Below are 16,978 nucleotides of genomic sequence, written 5' to 3' on the forward strand. Positions count from 1 at the left end.
ACCCGGTAAAACTACTAATGGGCGATGGATTCTGCATGGTGGACACCTGTCGGCGCATAGTCACCCGGTAAAACTACTAATGGGCGATGGATTCTGCATGGTGGACACCTGTCGGCGCACAGTCATCCGGTAAAACTACTAATGGGCGATGGATTCTGCATGGTGGACACCTGTCGGCGCACAGTCATCCGGTAAAACTACTAATGGGCGATTGACACTGCATGGTGGACACCTGTCTGCGCACAGCCACCGGGTAAAATTACTAATGGGCGATGGACACTGCATGGTGGACACCTGTCGGCGCACAGTCACCCGGTAAAACTACTAGTGGGCGATGGACACTGCATGGTGGACACCTGTCGGCGCACAGTCACCCGGTAAAACTACTAGTGGGCGATGGACACTGCATGGTGGACACCTGCCGGCGCATAGTCACCCGGTAAAACTACTAATGGGCGATGGATTCTGCATGGTGGACACCTGTCGGCGCATAGTCACCCGGTAAAACTACTAATGGGCGATGGATTCTGCATGGTGGACACCTGTCGGCGCACAGTCATCCGGTAAAACTACTAATGGGCGATGGATTCTGCATGGTGGACACCTGTCGGCGCACAGTCATCCGGTAAAACTACTAATGGGCGATTGACACTGCATGGTGGACACCTGTCTGCGCACAGCCACCGGGTAAAATTACTAATGGGCGATGGACACTGCATGGTGGACACCTGTCGGCGCACAGTCACCCGGTAAAACTACTAGTGGGCGATGGACACTGCATGGTGGACACCTGACAGCGCACAGTCACCCGGTAAAACTACTAGTGGGCGATGGACACTGCATGGTGGACACCTGTCGGCGCACAGTCACCCGGTAAAACTACTAATGGGCGATGGACACTGCATGGTGGACACCTGTCGGCGCACAGTCACCCGGTAAAACTACTAATGGGCGATGGACACTACATGGTGGACACATGTCGGCGCACAGTCACCGGGTAAAACCAGTACAAGTAATGGACACTGAACGCCGGGCGGTACGGCAGCTGTTGCTAACGGCGGCAGCTGGAGCCGCTCGCCCTCCACTGGCGCTACCGACCCTCCACTGGCTCCACAGACCCTCCACTGGCCCACCGTGCCTCCACTGGCGCTACCGACCCTCCAATGGCGCTACTGATCCTCCACTAGCGCTACCGACCCTCCGCCCCACCGACCCTCCAATGGCTCTACAGACCCTCCACTGGAACTACTGACCCTCCACTGGAAATACTGACCCTTCACTGGCACTACTGACCCTCCACTGGCTCTACAGACCCTCCACTGGAACTACTGACCCTCCACTGGCACTACTGACCCTCCACTGGCTCTGCAGACCCTCCACTGGCTCTACAGACCCTCCACTGGCTCTACAGACCCTCCACTGGCTCTACAGACCCTCCACTGGCTCTACAGACCCTCCACTGGAACTACTGACCCTCCACTGGCTCTACAGACCCTCCACTGGCACTACTGACCCTCCACTGGAACTACTGACCCTCCACTGGAACTACTGACCCTCCACTGGCACTACTGACCCTCCACTGGCTCTACAGACCCTCCACTGGAACTACTGACCCTCCACTGGAAATACTGACCCTTCACTGGCTCTACAGACCCTCCACTGGCTGTACAGACCCTCCACTGGCTCTACAGACCCTCCACTGGCTCTACAGACCCTCCACTGGCTCTACAGACCCTCCACTGGCTCTACAGACCCTCCACTGGCTCTACAGACCCTCCACTGGAACTACTGACCCTCCACTGGAACTACTGACCCTCCACTGGCTCTACAGACCCTCCACTGGCTCTACAGACCCTCCACTGGCTCTACAGACCCTCCACTGGCTCTACAGACCCTCCACTGGAACTACTGACCCTCCACTGGCTCTACAGACCCTCCACTGGCTCTACAGACCCTCCACTGGAACTACTGATCCTCCACTGGAACTACTGACCCTCCACTGGCTCTACAGACCCTCCACTGGAACTACTGACCCTCCACTGGAACTACTGACCCTCCACTGGCTCTACTGACCCTCCACTGGCTCTACAGACCCTCCACTGGCTCTACAGACCCTCCACTGGCTCTACAGACCCTCCACTGGCTCTACAGACCCTCCACTGGCTCTACAGACCCTCCACTGGAACTACAGACCCTCCACTGGCACTACTGACCCTCCACTGGAACTACTGACCCTCCACTGGAACTACTGACCCTCCACTGGCACTACTGACCCTCCACTGGCGCTACCGACCCTCCACTGGCGCTACTGATCCTCCGCCCCACCGACCCTACACTGGCTCCACAGACAATCCACTGGCCCCACCGATCATCCACTGGCGCTACTGACCCTCCACTGGCCCCACTCACGGCGATGGCGTCGGGCAGGTGGACGTGCAGCGCGCACATGACGTCCGGCCGCGTCTCGTGGATGGCCGAGTGGAGCACGTAGCCGGCCAGGTTGACGCCGGCCGCGCTGGAACCGGGGTCGAGCACGGCGCCGGCCAGGTCGACACGCACCAGGTTGCTGGCCGTCACCTCGTCGTAGAGCAGGCCGAAGGGGTTCACCAGGAAGTGCTCGTCGCTGGCGGTGATCCGCGCCTGTCGCATGGCCGCGGTAAGGGTCAGCGGCGCCGCCCGCCTCAACACACACAACACGGACTCAACGCGGCCAAAGGGCGAGCGTGTCCTCGCGCCGGGCAGCCCGCCGTACCGGGACGTAGTTGTAGATGTACCGTGATGTTACTGTAGAATCGCGATGTGGCTGTAGATGTACCGTGATGTTACTGTAGATGTACCGTGATGTGGTTGTAGATGTACATACGATGATTTGGTTATACCCGTACCGTGATGTGGTTATACCCGTACCGTGATGTGGTTGTAGATGCACCATGATGTGGTTATACCCGTACCGTGATGTGGTTGTAGATGTACCGTGATCTGGTTATATATCCGTACCGTGATGTGGTTGTAGATGCCCATGCTCCAGCCGCGGGCGTCCACCAGTCGGTAGAGCGAGGCCAGCTTGCAGCGCACGGCCTGCTCCTCGGCCGAGTACGGGCAGTCGGCGCCCAGGTCATTGATGGCGATCGGCCGCAGCCCTGCGCGCACAGGCACACGCCAAGTCACTGCAGGGGCGGACTGATAACCGAACACTGTAACGTGTGGACGTCTGCGGGCGATTGACAACAGCTTGACAACACGCATTACCACTGCAAAAGCATTATTTTCTAAATGTGGTTAATGAGCCATATAAGCACTATGTAGTTTGTTTCTCTATTGGCCAACGTGATAAGCTTATCGAATGACCTCCTGTTGGCACTTGTGAGACACCTGAGAGCATCTGTGTTACGAGGGGCGATAACAATTCAATAAGGCCACAAGCCAAGGAGTCGGGACAAAGTTCGACCAGCGTCTAGTCGGTTTCTCAATCAGATAAGCCCGAAAAGCCCCAATGGCGGACATTGGCCGATTGGACTTAGGTATGAAAGCACAGTTTCATGGCAGCCAGAAACGGGAAGCGATTTACCATACTGCGATGACAGTGTTTGTCCTGCCTACTGCATGGGAAGTTCAATCTATAATATAAATACTTTCAGGCAAGTGCATTTTTTTCCCAGCATTTCCGCGGTGTTTGAATCGGAGTCGGTATTGTTATCGCCACAGCACGGTAAGACACAGGCATGCTGTCTCCGTGTCGCAAACACTCTGGAATGGGGGCGGGCTGCTGGGTGCCAGCGGTGAGAACCCTACCTGGTAGGCTGCCGAAGGGACGGGTCAGCCGGGCGACTGTCGGCGACCTCCGCAACACGGTCTCCGCCGGCAGCGGCGGCGCGGCGCGCACCAGACGTGCCAGGGAGCGCAGCATCGTACCTCCGCGGGCACGACGGACGGTCGGACGGACGGCGGCCGCTGAGCGAGCACTGCCGGCGCGCGGAGAGGCCCAGCGGCGCGGCGCCGGTCCAAGGTCAGACACCGCGCCACGGGCGTACACACGCAAGAGGACTTCGGGAGTCACAGCAGCGCCTTTATCACACAGCGAGCGTCAGCTGGGCGGCCGAACGGGGAAGGGGGGGGGGGGGGGGCGGCACCACGCCCCTCTCAAATTCCCGAATTAACAAGGTCTCAAGTAGAGGTCTTACGAGAATCATCAGGCGCGAAATCTCCCGCCCCGAATCGTCCCATCGACATTGTATGAGCGTCACCGGTGCTCAGGGGCATTGATTACACACAAGAAGCATGGTAGCGATAGACGGGATTGGCCATTATGAAGAGTTTGTGATACTTTCTCAGATATGGCCGATTGTAAGGACTCTGTTTCAGTGGACATTGCGTTGTCAAATAATCCCTTTGTGGCCATCTTAGTTTGTTTTTCTTGGTGCTCCTGCGGCGGGATCTCATTCATAAAGGAGGTCGTAGGAGAAAGGAGCCTCGTGCTTCAGTAGGTGTCACGTTGGCAAATTGAAAAGCTGCGCCCTACCCAGGTCGGCTGTCCCGCACGACCTTCATCGGCTGGGTGCGGAGTGAGCCTCAGGGGCCGTCGTATGCCACAGCTGCATCGCTGGGCTTCAGCTTCACGGGCCGGGTGCTACGACCCGCCAGCAGTCTACAGAGGCCGGGTGCTATGGCCCGCCAGCAGTCTTCAGAGGCCGGGTGTCGATCGCCCTCCAGCAGTTTTCAGAGGCCGGGTGTCCATCGATGGAGTGGCGGCAACAAGCAGTGGAGGCTGAACAAAATTCGGCTGATCCCGAGCCATGACGCTCACAAGTCACAACTAGATGACACAACTCGGGAACTTGGTGCTTTTATTGCGCATCAGCAATAGCAGATGACACACCGTTTTCACACACGTCGTTAACACGATAAATATTACAATTAACAATAATCAAAAATGGGATGAATGGAGGTCTATTCAATACGAGCAGCAACGTCATTTGTGGGCGCTGCGATAAGCGAATTTGCCAAGTTGGCTATAGGCGGGACCGAAATTACTGCGGTGATGAGACACTGAAAACGATCATCGGCATCTTGACGAGAATGTCGCCGTGTCACAAAACTTTGACCAAGCTTGCCTCCACACTATTACCACAGCCAGCTAGCTACGTTACAGGCAATAGAAGAACACATACTACATAGTTATGAGTTGACAATGGCAAAACGACTTTATGCCATCTGTCAAGTGAAAATGAACATTTTATCGGGCAATTCGATGGAGTTCAAACCCTACAAACATAATCCACACAATTATCGACTCTGCGGAAAAGCAAAACAAAACAAAACACACTTGGCATATCAATGTATGAACACGACACGGCCGGACGTCGGCGCAGTCGCCGCACTCACGGCTAGTTCCGTCCGGTCACACCAGCGGTCCTTTCCGCGTGTTAGTGTACATTTTCATCACCTTCTTCCCGGGGGCGAGCGTGTCACCGAGCCCCGGCCGCTTCTTGCGCGCCTGCTGGCCGTCAGCGGCCGGCGGCGGCGGCGCGGCCGGCCGCCCCGGCTCGGCGGCCGGCGGCGGCGCGTCGCTCGACTCCTCCTCTGCGCCGTCGCGCTGCAGGTCCGAGTCGTGCGCGAACTTACAGCCGCGCCCGAAGCGGCAGCGGCCCTTGCGGTAGTTCCAGCACACCTGTTTGCCGTTGATGTGGCGCAGCTCGGTGGGCGCTGTGGTCAGTTTGACGTGCTTCTCGAGCACGGCGCGCCGAGCGTCCTCCTCCTGCCGGTACGGGTTGGAGAACACGGACGCGCCCGACAGCTGCGAACTGAAGCTGGGCAGCGGCAGCCGCTCGGCGGCCGGCTCCGGTCTGCCAGAGAGACGCCGTCAATCAGCTGAGACTGCGGCGGACAGACATCCGACACCGGCACACGGACAGCGTTATCAGACACCGGCGCACGGAGAGCGTTATCCGACATCGGCACACGGAGAGCGTTATCCGACACCGGCGCACGGATAGCGTTATCCGACACCGGCACACGGAGAGCGTTATCCGACACCGGCACACGGATAGCGTTATCCGACGGCACACGGAGAGCGTTATCCGACACTGGCACACGGACAGCGTTATCAGACACCGGCGCACGGAGAGCGTTATCCGACATCGGCACACGGAGAGCGTTATCCGACACCGGCGCACGGATAGCGTTATCCGACACCGGCACACGGATAGCGTTATCCGACACCGGCACACGGAGAGCGTTATCCGACACTGGCGCACGGAGAGCGTTATCCGACACCGGCACACGGAGAGCGTTATCCGACACTGGCACACGGAGAGCGTTATCCGACACCGGCACACGGAGAGCGTTATCCGACACCGGCACACGGAGAGCGTTATCCGACACCGGCGCACGGATAGCGTTATCCGACACCGGCGCACGGATAGCGTTATCCGACACCGGCACACGGAGAGCGTTATCCGACACCGGCACACGGATAGCGTTATCCGACGGCACACGGATAGCGTTATCCGACACTGAAAAGTTAACACCGAAATTGAAGTGATAATACATTAAAATCAAGAATGCCAAGGCCATTAACTGAATTAAAGCGTCCTTCGTTATGAGGCGGCCCATGTAAAAGTTGCTTCAGTGACCTCATGGTTACCTCACGTCCAGAGCATCAGCCCAGCCAGGTAGACTAAACTGTTAGCATGAGGTCAACTAACGTGTTAGCGAAATATCTTTAAGAATAATATATTTTTTCGGCACTGCAACGTTTTTCTTTTCAATAAATTTAGCTCGAATGTTTGAATAGACGGATTGAAAGAGCCGGAGCCCATGCTAAGCAGAGCTTGTTGCGCGGGCCCCTACCCCTACCGTTCGACAGCACAATTCGCGTTGTGTCAGACGAAGTTGGATGCCCTTCAAAGTCCAACACAGACCAACTGACTTTCTCACTCAATTGACTTCTGCTGGTTGAACTGTTCATCACACCCACCGCGACCACCTCCTTCAGGAGCCTCGCATAGCGAGCGCCGGAGCGACTCGAACCCGGGCTCTCACCCACTACCGGGAGTCCAATGTTTTACCAACTGAACCAATCAAGGCTCAAGAGATATGAAGGGTGGAGACTTCCACTGGCGTCCAACTGGCGTCCAACTGAGCAGACGTCTAAGTTGGCGTCTACCTTGGCGTCTAACTGTTGGACGGAGACTTCCAAGCTAGAAGCGTCTCAAGTTAGCTGTCGTCAGATAGATACAGCCGCCGTCCAGCTAGACGTGTCTAAGACTTAGACGCGTCTAGCTAGACGCAAAATGGAAGTCTCCACCCATGAAGTGTTTTTCCGCAATGTCATAATGGGGAAGTTTGACCTCCGGTGATCTTTGATAACCTGATCCAACAGTAAGCAGAACCTTTTTATGATTTTCTATGATTTTCCAACGCTATTTAACGTTCTTCGTTACGTGGCCCGGGTGCAGAGTTCAAGAGGGGTGGCGTTAGAAATGTTCTCCGCGCCTGGATGTGTGACCATCAGATTCAGACCACCATCAACTTCCGTCGATAAGCGATGTAGCCAAATTTATGGGTTTGCATGGTTCAAAGCGTAAAGTAATCATTGCGCCCCACTAAAAACAATTTTACAATCGTTTCACATGGAACTGAAAATTTCTAACACTTACTTCGGTTTTGCACTAGTATCTTCTGATATATCTGGCTGCTCTGGATCCGACTCAGAACTGCTGCTGGACCCGTAATCCGCCACCAGCGCTGCCATCACAGCCCTACGAAAGGAGGGAAACGTCATTAGTCCCCCTGCTCTATGTATCCGCTCGGTGTCGGCGTCCGCCAGGGTCGAATAACGCTCTCCGTGTACCGGTGTCGGATAACGCTCTCCGTGTGCCGGTGTCGGATAACGCTCTCCGTGTGCCGATGTCGGATAACGCTCTCCGTGCGCCGGTGTCGGATAACGCTCTCCGTGTGCCAGTGTCGGATAACGCTCTCCGTGCGCCAGTGTCGGATAACGCTCTCCGTGTGCCAGTGTCGGATAACGCTCTCCGTGCGCCAGTGTCGGATAACGCTCTCCGTGTGCCAGTGTCGGATAACGCTCTCCGTGTGCCAGTGTCGGATAACGCTCTCCGTGTGCCGGTGTCGGATAACGCTATCCGTGTGCCGGTGTCGGATAACGCTATCCGTGTGCCGATGTCGGATAACGCTCTCCGTGTGCCGGTGTCGGATAACGCTCTCCGTGCGCCAGTGTCGGATAACGCTCTCCGTGTGCCGGTGTCGGATAACGCTATCCGTGTGCCGGTGTCGGATAACGCTCTCCGTGTGCCGGTGTCGGATAACGCTCTCCGTGCGCCAGTGTCGGATAACGCTCTCCGTGTGCCGATGTCGGATAACGCTCTCCGTGTGCCGGTGTCGGATAACGCTGTCCGTGTGCCGGTGTCGGATAACGCTCTCCGTGCGCCAGTGTCGGATAACGCTCTCCGTGTGCCGATGTCGGATAACGCTCTCCGTGTGCCGGTGTCGGATAACGCTCTCCGTGCGCCGGTGTCGGATAACGCTATCCGTGCGCCGGTGTCGGATAACGCTCTCCGTGTGCCGATGTCGGATAACGCTCTCCGTGTGCCGGTGTCGGATAACGCTGTCCGTGTGCCGGTGTCGGATGTCTGTCCGCCGCAATCTCAGCTGATTGAAGGCATCTCTCTGGCAGACCGGAGCCGGCCGCCGCTACCCAGCTTCAGTTCCCCTTAGCTGGTTTTATTCCAGCTTTTAGAAGTTGTTGAAATCGATGGGTTTCCAAGCTATGAGTCCATGTCAGTCTCGGATATATCTTATTGTTTTGAGATCCTTCTGGTGGCCTAAAAGGGCCCTTTATTGAAAGTCCTAGATCTGCCTCCGTTGACCTAAAACGAGCCTTACTTGTCCCCAGAAGCAGCTAAGAAGGCCTTCTGGTGTCCTCAGACGGTCCTCGGTTGAGCCCAACCCAAAGAACCATTTGTTGCTCCTAGACGGCTCTCTTAACCCTATTCCTGGCGGGCTCCGCCGGGACAAGAAACTGGCGGGGGGGGGGGCGATTCGGCCCCCCCTTCAGATCTCAAAAACTACACATCGCAGCGACAAACGGCGAACGGCGTTTGATAGGTCGTTTAAAGATCTACAACTTTTACACAAAACATTTTCAGGTCAGGTCAATATTGAGGTCACCAGAGGTCATCAACGATAAAATGTTTTGGAATTAGTTACCTATATAACTTTTAAACTAAGAAACATAGAGACATAAAACCAATACATTTTTTGTTGCTCTCGCCGAGGCAATGCGAAATAAGTATGTGATGACCTTCACAGGTCAATTTGAAATTTGACCTGAGGTCAAGGTCAGGTCATTCATCAATGAGGTTGTGGGGTATGGTCATGCTGCATACCATACCAAACGACGCGCCTTGACCAGGCGAGCAGTTTGGTACCCAAGTCTTTAGCACCATCATGTCGTGATTTATTTACAGAAAAACGATTTATGACGTCACATGACCTCAGATGACCTTTGCCGGTGCCCCTGTCAATTAGCGGCACCAGGATCATCACCGATGAGATAATCTTCCATAATACTGAAAGAATTGGGTGGTTTTGACTCGTTTACACGAAGCAGGAGGCGTTTCAATATTTTCCCATAGGCTTGCAATGTAAAGGTCACGAGTCTGGCCTGACCTCAGGTCACAGATATGAAAATTCTGAGATATACAAATTGCACATACTGGTACCCTAACTAAAGCCTGAAGAGAAGAAATTGATCGGTCAAAAACTCTAGCTCTGGCGTGATTGCAAACTTTTCTGAGGTAGGGTCACCAAACCGCCTCTGGTGACCTGACCTGAGGTCAGATCAACTCAAAATTTTCAGAAATGTTGCGTAAAAGCCTTTTAGTAAAAGTCAGAAAATTTGAGCTTCCTAGCTCAAAGCGTTTGGGAGAAATAACCAAAAAACCTCAGGGGGGGGGGGCTCCTGACTCCTGAGGCCCCCCGCCCAGGAATAGGGTTAACCCTCGCCGGACCTATTGGTTTTCTACATACGCGCCGGCCGAGGGGGGGGGGGCGGGTACGACCGCCCCCCCTCGCCGTTTCGCCCCTGGTGGAGCTAGCGCGTCGCGGAAAAAACGAGCGTGTGCGCCGTTACGAGACGCAGAGATTGGTACCCGATTTTAAGGTCCTAGGTCAACCGGTGACCTCGCATCTAACAGCATCAAAGTGACGCATCTAACCTTGCAAGGAGTGCATCAAATCACGATTCTGTGTGCTTGAGATAGTTGGAGATCGTTCCCGGCGCCAGAATAGCAGTTTTCATTTTTCCCCATTGACTTATAATGGTGAGGTCACGAAAATGACCTGACCTCATATGACCTTTAGGAAAAATCCGAGATATACAAGTTGTGAGACTCATAATGGATACTAGATCCTGCAAGTTTCATTTCCCTGTGACATCTCCTCTGGCAGTGAGGGCGTTGCGAAGTTGCGACATCTGAAGACCGTGCAGAGGTTCACTTATGACGTCATAGGTCAGTGACCTGACCTGACCCAAAAATGCGGTTGGTGTCAAAAGATGCGGCTTGAATCAAAGGTCAGGTATGCCAAGTTTCAGCTCTCTATCGCCAGCGTGTTCGGAGCTATCGCGAAAAAAACCCTATGGGGGGGGGGGCGGCACCCGCCCCCCCTCGGCCGGCGAGGGTTAAGAAGAGATGTGGCGTCGATGGATTTTCGGCGACTACGACTCCGGGTTCGAAAACCGACTCCCAACATCGACCCCAGCCCCGATTACGGTCACCACTTACTCACGTCTCGGTGATCACGTCGGAGATTGGTTTCATCTTGCCTGAAAAAAATGCCCTATGCGTTCTAAGCTCTTGCATTGCAAATTTGCTGTATAAATTAGGTGCACACTCATCTAAAGTGGATTCTCCATTTTCGAACCTAGTTAAGTTAATGAAGTTAGTTAATGAAGTTAATGAAGTTAAATAGTTAATGAAGCCCAACTTAAAACTGTTGATTTCTGAATTAAAACAATCGAAAATGGGTTAAAACACGTGACATTCAGCTTTTAAAAATTCAGTTCCAATGTGCTTCAATGACACGCAAATTTCGAAAAATACGACAGCGTAGCGTTACAAATGAATGTTTAGTTGTGACAGCTCACATGTTTTGCCTTGTGTCATAGGATGAAACCAAGGCGATAAAACTTACCTACCTTTTTCACACAGACTCTGGCTGAAGAAAAGGCGCGCTTGAAAAAATAAGGAATGGTCTTGTCCATTTTATTAGCTGATCAGATACCTCCCAACCTGCAAAATTGGTCCGTATATACCTATCTGCCTTTACTCTGGCTAGCTCCAGCATTTTTACCCCGGCCGAAGTACTGGCAAAAGACTCAGTCAACAAAATAAGTCTGGGCCGTATTTGGGTTTACTCTGGCTAGCTGCGGCATCTTACTCCGGCCGAGGTACGGGCAGGGTCTGGGGTTCTACTGGAGCCGACACGCGATCCCGGAGCTCGCTCGAACCACAGTCGGACGTAAGCCGTAGCAGTCGTGCCTTACCTCAACCGTACTTCAGTCACAGATAGCCAGAACAGCTACGAGACAGCCGGACCTAGCCATAGCTGATAGCACGCCTTGGCAGACAGCCGGACTTGAGCCGAATTTGGCGGTCCGAAAACATACCAACTTTGGAGCGCAGCGCTACGGCAAAAGCTGGCTAGCCGGAATAGATGGCCATATCGACCCAAACCTCTGTTCCGATGGCGTTCCGTTTACACCGGCCCAAATCTGGCATGTCTGAGTTGCCGGGGCAAAACAGACTTGAGCCAAAACAAATTGCTAACTAGGGCTGGGGGTGGGGGCTCTACTACAGCTGACACAAGGTCCCGGAGCACACCATCACTGTGGCCGGACTTATGCCGAGCCAGTCCTCGCCGTAGGTACCTCAACCGTGCTTCAGCCACAGTAAGCTAGAGCAGATACGAGGCACTGCCAGACATAGCCGTAGCACGCCGGAACGGTGCCGCACTATAGCCGTAGCGAAACCACACCAACTTCGGAGCACTACGGGAAAGATGGCTAGCCGGAATAGAGCCATAGCGACCCAAGCCCCTGTTCCGAAGGCGTTCCGCTTACACCCCGGCATCTCGGAGTTGCCGGGGCAAAACAGAATTGAACCAAACCAAATTGCTGGCTGGGTACCTATAGACGTCAGATGGCGTAGGAAGCACGCCATTGCGTTGGATTGTGCCAACGCACAATCTAGTTCTAGTACCTACCTATTGTATAATAAAATCGATTTCTGAGGGATCTGCGGGCCGGAACGCAATGTTAGCTGGCAGCTGCTGACAGTGGCGTAGCCAGAAATCAGCAAAAGGGGGGGCCATGGTGCTCGCGGGGGGCGACTTTTTCCCTTGAGTGGGGCGCCATTGTCAGCTAGTGACAGACGTGTCAGTCTAAAATGTAACGTCAACGTTTTGTTTATGCCTGAATTAATAGGTGTTCCGAAATACGAGTGTAAGAGCCAGGTTTCGCTAGGTTTTCATAACATCCATTGAAAGCAATCTGCAGTCCAGTTTTTTTTTAATCCATTAAGTCTTCATCTTGAGGGATACCGCGCCGTGCTAGGGGGGGGGGGCGTTTTTACCCCCCCCCCCCACTCAGGTGTTTCGCGAAGATCTTAAAAACGGCGGCGCTGCGCGCCGCCGCTTTTGGCACACCTGTTTATACACCCTTTCTGCACATGTGAAAATTTCAAACACGGTTCTTTCAAGGTCAGGTCACCAGGTCTCAAGTGACCTTATCACCTTATCTCATGGAACAAGTTTCAATGCTCGCTATAGCTACACCGAATGAAGGATCGCTTTGAAACTTTCAGCGATTGATAAGAGTAAAAGTAGGTAGGTATGTATAAGATGTATTTCGTTGTATTTCGATATCTGTGACCTAAGGTCAGGTCAATTTTGCGACCTCCCCATTATAGGTAAAGTCAACGGGAGAAAATTTAAATGCGCCTCTTTTGGACGTACATCGTTCTAAACACTCTCAAACATCGGCTTATGGGTAAACACAACACACTGAATAAGAAAATTTGCACCCATGACCCCTCTGTGTGCCCCTGAGGTCGTCTCAGGTAATGAAAGGTCCCCGGCAGTTTTTTGACAATAACTTTTGATAGGAGCATGCTAGACTGGTGAAAACACCTCAGGTGTGTTCAGCTCAACGATACGGATCGACGGATATGCAACATGACCTATTTCGGTCACGTCATGACCTTGACCTGGGGTCAAATTTTCCGAATGACTTTTCAAGATCAAATTATAGTTAAATTGACGCGGCTCGACGAGAGGAACACGATGCTGGGAAAAATAATATCGTGACTCTTACGCCAAAAGTTATTACCGAAAAACATCGCAAGAACGGCTATTTTTGGAGTTTTTGCCATCTGGCGGCTAAACTAATGACCTGAGGTCAAATCAGAGGACAAATTCAAGAAAGACTGCTAAAAGGGCTATGGAATGCGCTGTTCTGCGACGCCGTAGCTGTATTGGTTCCCAAGTTATGCGCCGGTTTTTCAAAAATGTTGAAATATGCAAAATTTGATTTTTGATGATCTCTGGCGACCTGACCTTTGACTAGAGACCAGTTTTACCAACAGAAAAATTGCCGCCTGCCGGAATTGTTTGCCTAAAGACCGTTTCACATACGGAGCGTAAATGCGATGGGCACGTAAGCGGATAGGGCTTTACCGTATGTGAAGTGGCCTAGTAAAAAAATTCTGGCAGGCGCCTACTTTTCTGTTAGTAAAACTGGCCTCTGACCTACAAATGACCGTTGTATTTCCCTCATTATTTTTACGCTCCTTCGAAGTCACTTACTGCGTGTCGCTACATGGCCCACTGCCCAGGAGCCGAGTTAGACAGCGGGCGTGAACCCCCCCCCCCCCCCAGCACTCCACAGAAAACTCAGACCACCAGCACGGCGCGGGTTAAGCACGATATAGTAAACGAACTCAGTCTACGAACATTTTTATAAGACGCATGTATGCGAATGCGAGACGGTAAAATATACGTTGATCAACCATGGACACATTATTTGCAAGAAGTTGTCTCCAGGTTCACTCGCTGATACAAACTGACCTGTGGGCTGCGGCCTGCGGTCGACCGGGGTGGCCGTGCTTAGAACCTCAGACCGCACGTGTGTAGGATTAACACCGCAACTAACTGCCTAAATCTGAATCGAGGAACGACTTGAACATGACAACACACCAAGTCAAGTCACCCTAGTTTTGATGTTTCTTATAGGTACCTTGGTTTGGATACCGGTTGCGACCTTCCGCAAGCAAAAGATGCACAATTGAATTGCTTATGATTGTGCTTATAATTATCGTTCGCTCTCAGATTTCAGTTAGGATTCCGCCCTGATTTTGAGGGGGCAACCGTGGTGAAGGGTCGGCAATGGCATGACATTAGGAAGCGGCACCGTGCCGAGGGGCGGCATCACCAGAGATGGGCGCCATTGCGCCATTGTGATGGTCCGACTGTGACGTTCAGAGTGGCACCAGTGGTTTCAAAGGGGCGCCATCGATCTTGGATGGGACGACTGAAGTCCCCGTTCAGGTGGGCGCCATGAGGGGCGCCAGCGACCTTGGATGGGGCGAATGTGATCTTCAGAAGGGCGCTGAGGGGCGCCATTGGGCTTGGATGGAGCCACCGTTGCCTTCAGCAGTGCGCCGGACGCTATGGAGGGGCGCCATTCAGCTTGGATGGGGCGACTGTAGTCTCAAGGGGCGTCTCGGATGGGGCGACTGTAGTATCAAGTGGCGTCTCGGATGGGGTGCCGGTGCTCTAGAGGGGCGCCATTGGTTTCAGGGGGGCGCCATCGATCTTAGATGGGGCAGCTGTAGTCTCCGTTCAGGTAGGCGCCAGTGGCTTTTGATGGGCGCCATCGACCCTGGGGTTTGGAATGCTCTGCCCTCTGGTTTCCGGAGGGGCGCCCTTCAACATTGGGGTTCAGGTCCTCGTTGGGGGTGCCCTGGAGAACATTGGGAGTGTCCAGGTACCCCCCAAAGAGATATTAAGTTCGATCCCTGCTTGCATTTCACTTTTTATTTCATGTTCCCTCAGTAAAACGGCATCAGCCTAGTTGGCGCTACTTGGGGCGCCATCTGGGCGGCTAGGCGAAAAGGGGGGGCCATGGCCCCCATGGCCCCCCCCCCCCTGTCTACGCCACTGGCTGCTGATACCAGCCGCGGGCCGGACGTCAGATCGTCGCGGGCCGGATCCGACCCGCGGGCCGTAGGTTGCCAACCCCTGGTCTAAAACAAAAGTATCGCTTTAGCCGCGACAAAATGTCTTGGTAAGGTCAACAAATGCAATATTTTCCAGTAAAAAGGCATCGAGTGCAGACTTTGAGTAATGGAATGTCGATTTCAACGTCTGAATCAGAATTCGACTTCGGCCAGAACTGTCAACTCCGACCGACTTCGACACCGACTACAGGCAAAACTGTCGACTCCGACGGATTCCGCAGGTCTGTCTCTGTTGGCCTCAGAGCTCAGATGGCCCCTCAGAGCCCTCTGAGCAGAGGATCTCAGCTCGCAGAAGACTTTCATAAGTCTGAGAAGGACAAGGACCCTCAATTGGTTCATTGGCTCAATCAGTTCTGTTGACCTCAGAGACCAGGGCTGTATATTGACCTCAGGGCTCTGAGGGCCCTCTGCTCACCTTGAAGGGCCACTTTTGGCCTCAGAAGGGCCTTTGTTGGTCTTAAGCCCCTGGTTGGCCTCAGAGGGCCCTCTGTTGTCTTGGAAGGGACATCTGAGGGGGTACTTGTCAACATTGATGGGTCCTCTGAGAAATTAGGGGAACCTGTTGTGAGATGAACAGAGGGCCATCAGGGCCATCAGGCCAAATGAAGAGCCCTGAGACTAATGGATGGCCCTTTAAGGCTAATAGAGAACCATTTAAGTTCTTCAGTCTTTCTAAGTTCAGTCCTTCAAAGTTCTTAACCTTAAAAAACAAACAAAATGAGTCCTTCGAAGGGACTTCAGGCAGGCTTACAGAGGGCCCTCTGTGCCCTGAGGCCAGCCAAGGATCCTCAAGGCTCTGTTATCCTAAGATGACCCTAGTCTGCTGTCCTCTAAGAACCCATTGTTCTCCTCAAAGGACGATTGGCTTGCATCAGAGCTCAGAGAGCTCTTCTTGGCCCAGAGCAAGAGCCCTTAGTGGATCTGATAAGCAATTTTCCAGTATTAAAACTTCTTGAGCAATTTTCCAGTAATTTAGGAACCTCTGAAGATGACTAGTAAATGCTAGGTGGGTAGGTACACGGTTAGGTTTATTGTCATTACTTTTATCTAATAACTTATTTTCTTAAGACTTGGTGTAAAATTTGCTGTGGATGTGAAGTTTGTGGCACTTAACAACCTGCCCACTTCACCTCGACTTCAACTTCATGACGAAAGCACCTGTCACCAGTTGCCTAATCCAGGACGTTGATGCAAGCTTTTGGGCTAGCATCCAATACATTTTCAGCAGATGATCAGTTGAGATTAGAAACAAATCAGCAAGCATATTAGACAAAATGTTGTAAAATTTTGGTGACATGCCAACAATGACGAAACTGTGACATTTGAGGCGCAGAGAGATAGGTGTTTTAGCCTATATTTAACTTACCTTAATGATGTACTTTGCTCTCTGAAGGCTTTGGTATCTTCAGCTAAAAAATTGTGGTCCGAGAAGGTTGATCACAACTAGCTGCACGGCATATAATTCAACGGAACAGATCACACAGCAACAAAGCCGGCCTCGAATAAGTCGAATAAGTTGTGTTCAGTTTGTTCTCTTGCCCGCCTATGTGCTGAAATATTCGACAAATCAGAATCTGTTTGGGGTAAAAGAGACGAAAAACGTTAAATAACATATGACGTCATTTACATAATTTTGATTCCGACAGCAGCACCAACAGGATGGG

The 16,978-nt window shown here is 53.0% G+C and overlaps 2 protein-coding genes across 3 annotated transcripts in view; both read right to left on the reverse strand.

The window, feature by feature from the left end:
- Window positions 1-16,885, reverse strand: part of LOC122387852 (alpha-adducin-like) — a 33,029-nt gene extending 16,144 nt beyond the window's left edge. Inside the window, exons 1-4 of one of the 2 annotated variants that reach the window (XM_043378429.1) lie at window positions 16,681-16,885; window positions 3,793-3,962; window positions 2,998-3,140; window positions 2,410-2,640 (exon numbers count right to left, since the gene is read on the reverse strand). In XM_043378429.1, coding sequence (XP_043234364.1) covers window positions 2,410-2,640; window positions 2,998-3,140; window positions 3,793-3,907 — 489 coding nt within the window. In that variant the 5' untranslated portion in view covers window positions 3,908-3,962; window positions 16,681-16,885. Of the gene's footprint in view, window positions 1-2,409; window positions 2,641-2,997; window positions 3,141-3,792; window positions 3,984-16,680 lie in introns of both variants that reach the window. The other variant, XM_043378419.1, reaches the window with a different exon arrangement.
- Window positions 4,828-11,287, reverse strand: LOC122387873. The gene is made up of 4 exons (XM_043378473.1): window positions 11,216-11,287; window positions 10,807-10,843; window positions 7,659-7,760; window positions 4,828-5,843 (listed from the first exon to the last, which is right to left on the reverse strand). Exons 2-4 carry the CDS (start codon window positions 10,836-10,838, stop codon window positions 5,399-5,401), a joined length of 579 nt encoding a protein of 192 aa, XP_043234408.1. The 5' UTR covers window positions 10,839-10,843; window positions 11,216-11,287; the 3' UTR covers window positions 4,828-5,398.
- Window positions 16,886-16,978: the final 93 nt, after the last annotated feature.

The sequence above is a fragment of the Amphibalanus amphitrite genome, unplaced genomic scaffold, assembly GCF_019059575.1.
Source record: "Amphibalanus amphitrite isolate SeventyFive unplaced genomic scaffold, NRLGWU_Aamphi_draft 000017F_arrow, whole genome shotgun sequence".
NCBI classification, from domain to species: Eukaryota; Metazoa; Arthropoda; class Thecostraca; order Balanomorpha; family Balanidae; genus Amphibalanus; species Amphibalanus amphitrite.

What these genes read in the sequence shown, in the direction of transcription:
- LOC122387873 (XM_043378473.1), bottom strand. Translation starts at nt 10,838, where the DNA reads ATGAAACCAATCTCCGACGTGATCACCGAGAC. An exon ending in TCCGACGTGATCACCGAGAC is followed by an intron (nt 7,761 to 10,806) that starts GTGAGTAAGTGG and finishes CTCCTTTCGTAG; the next exon opens with GGCTGTGATGGCAGCGCTGG. An exon ending in GATACTAGTGCAAAACCGAA is followed by an intron (nt 5,844 to 7,658) that starts GTAAGTGTTAGA and finishes TCTCTCTGGCAG; the next exon opens with ACCGGAGCCGGCCGCCGAGC.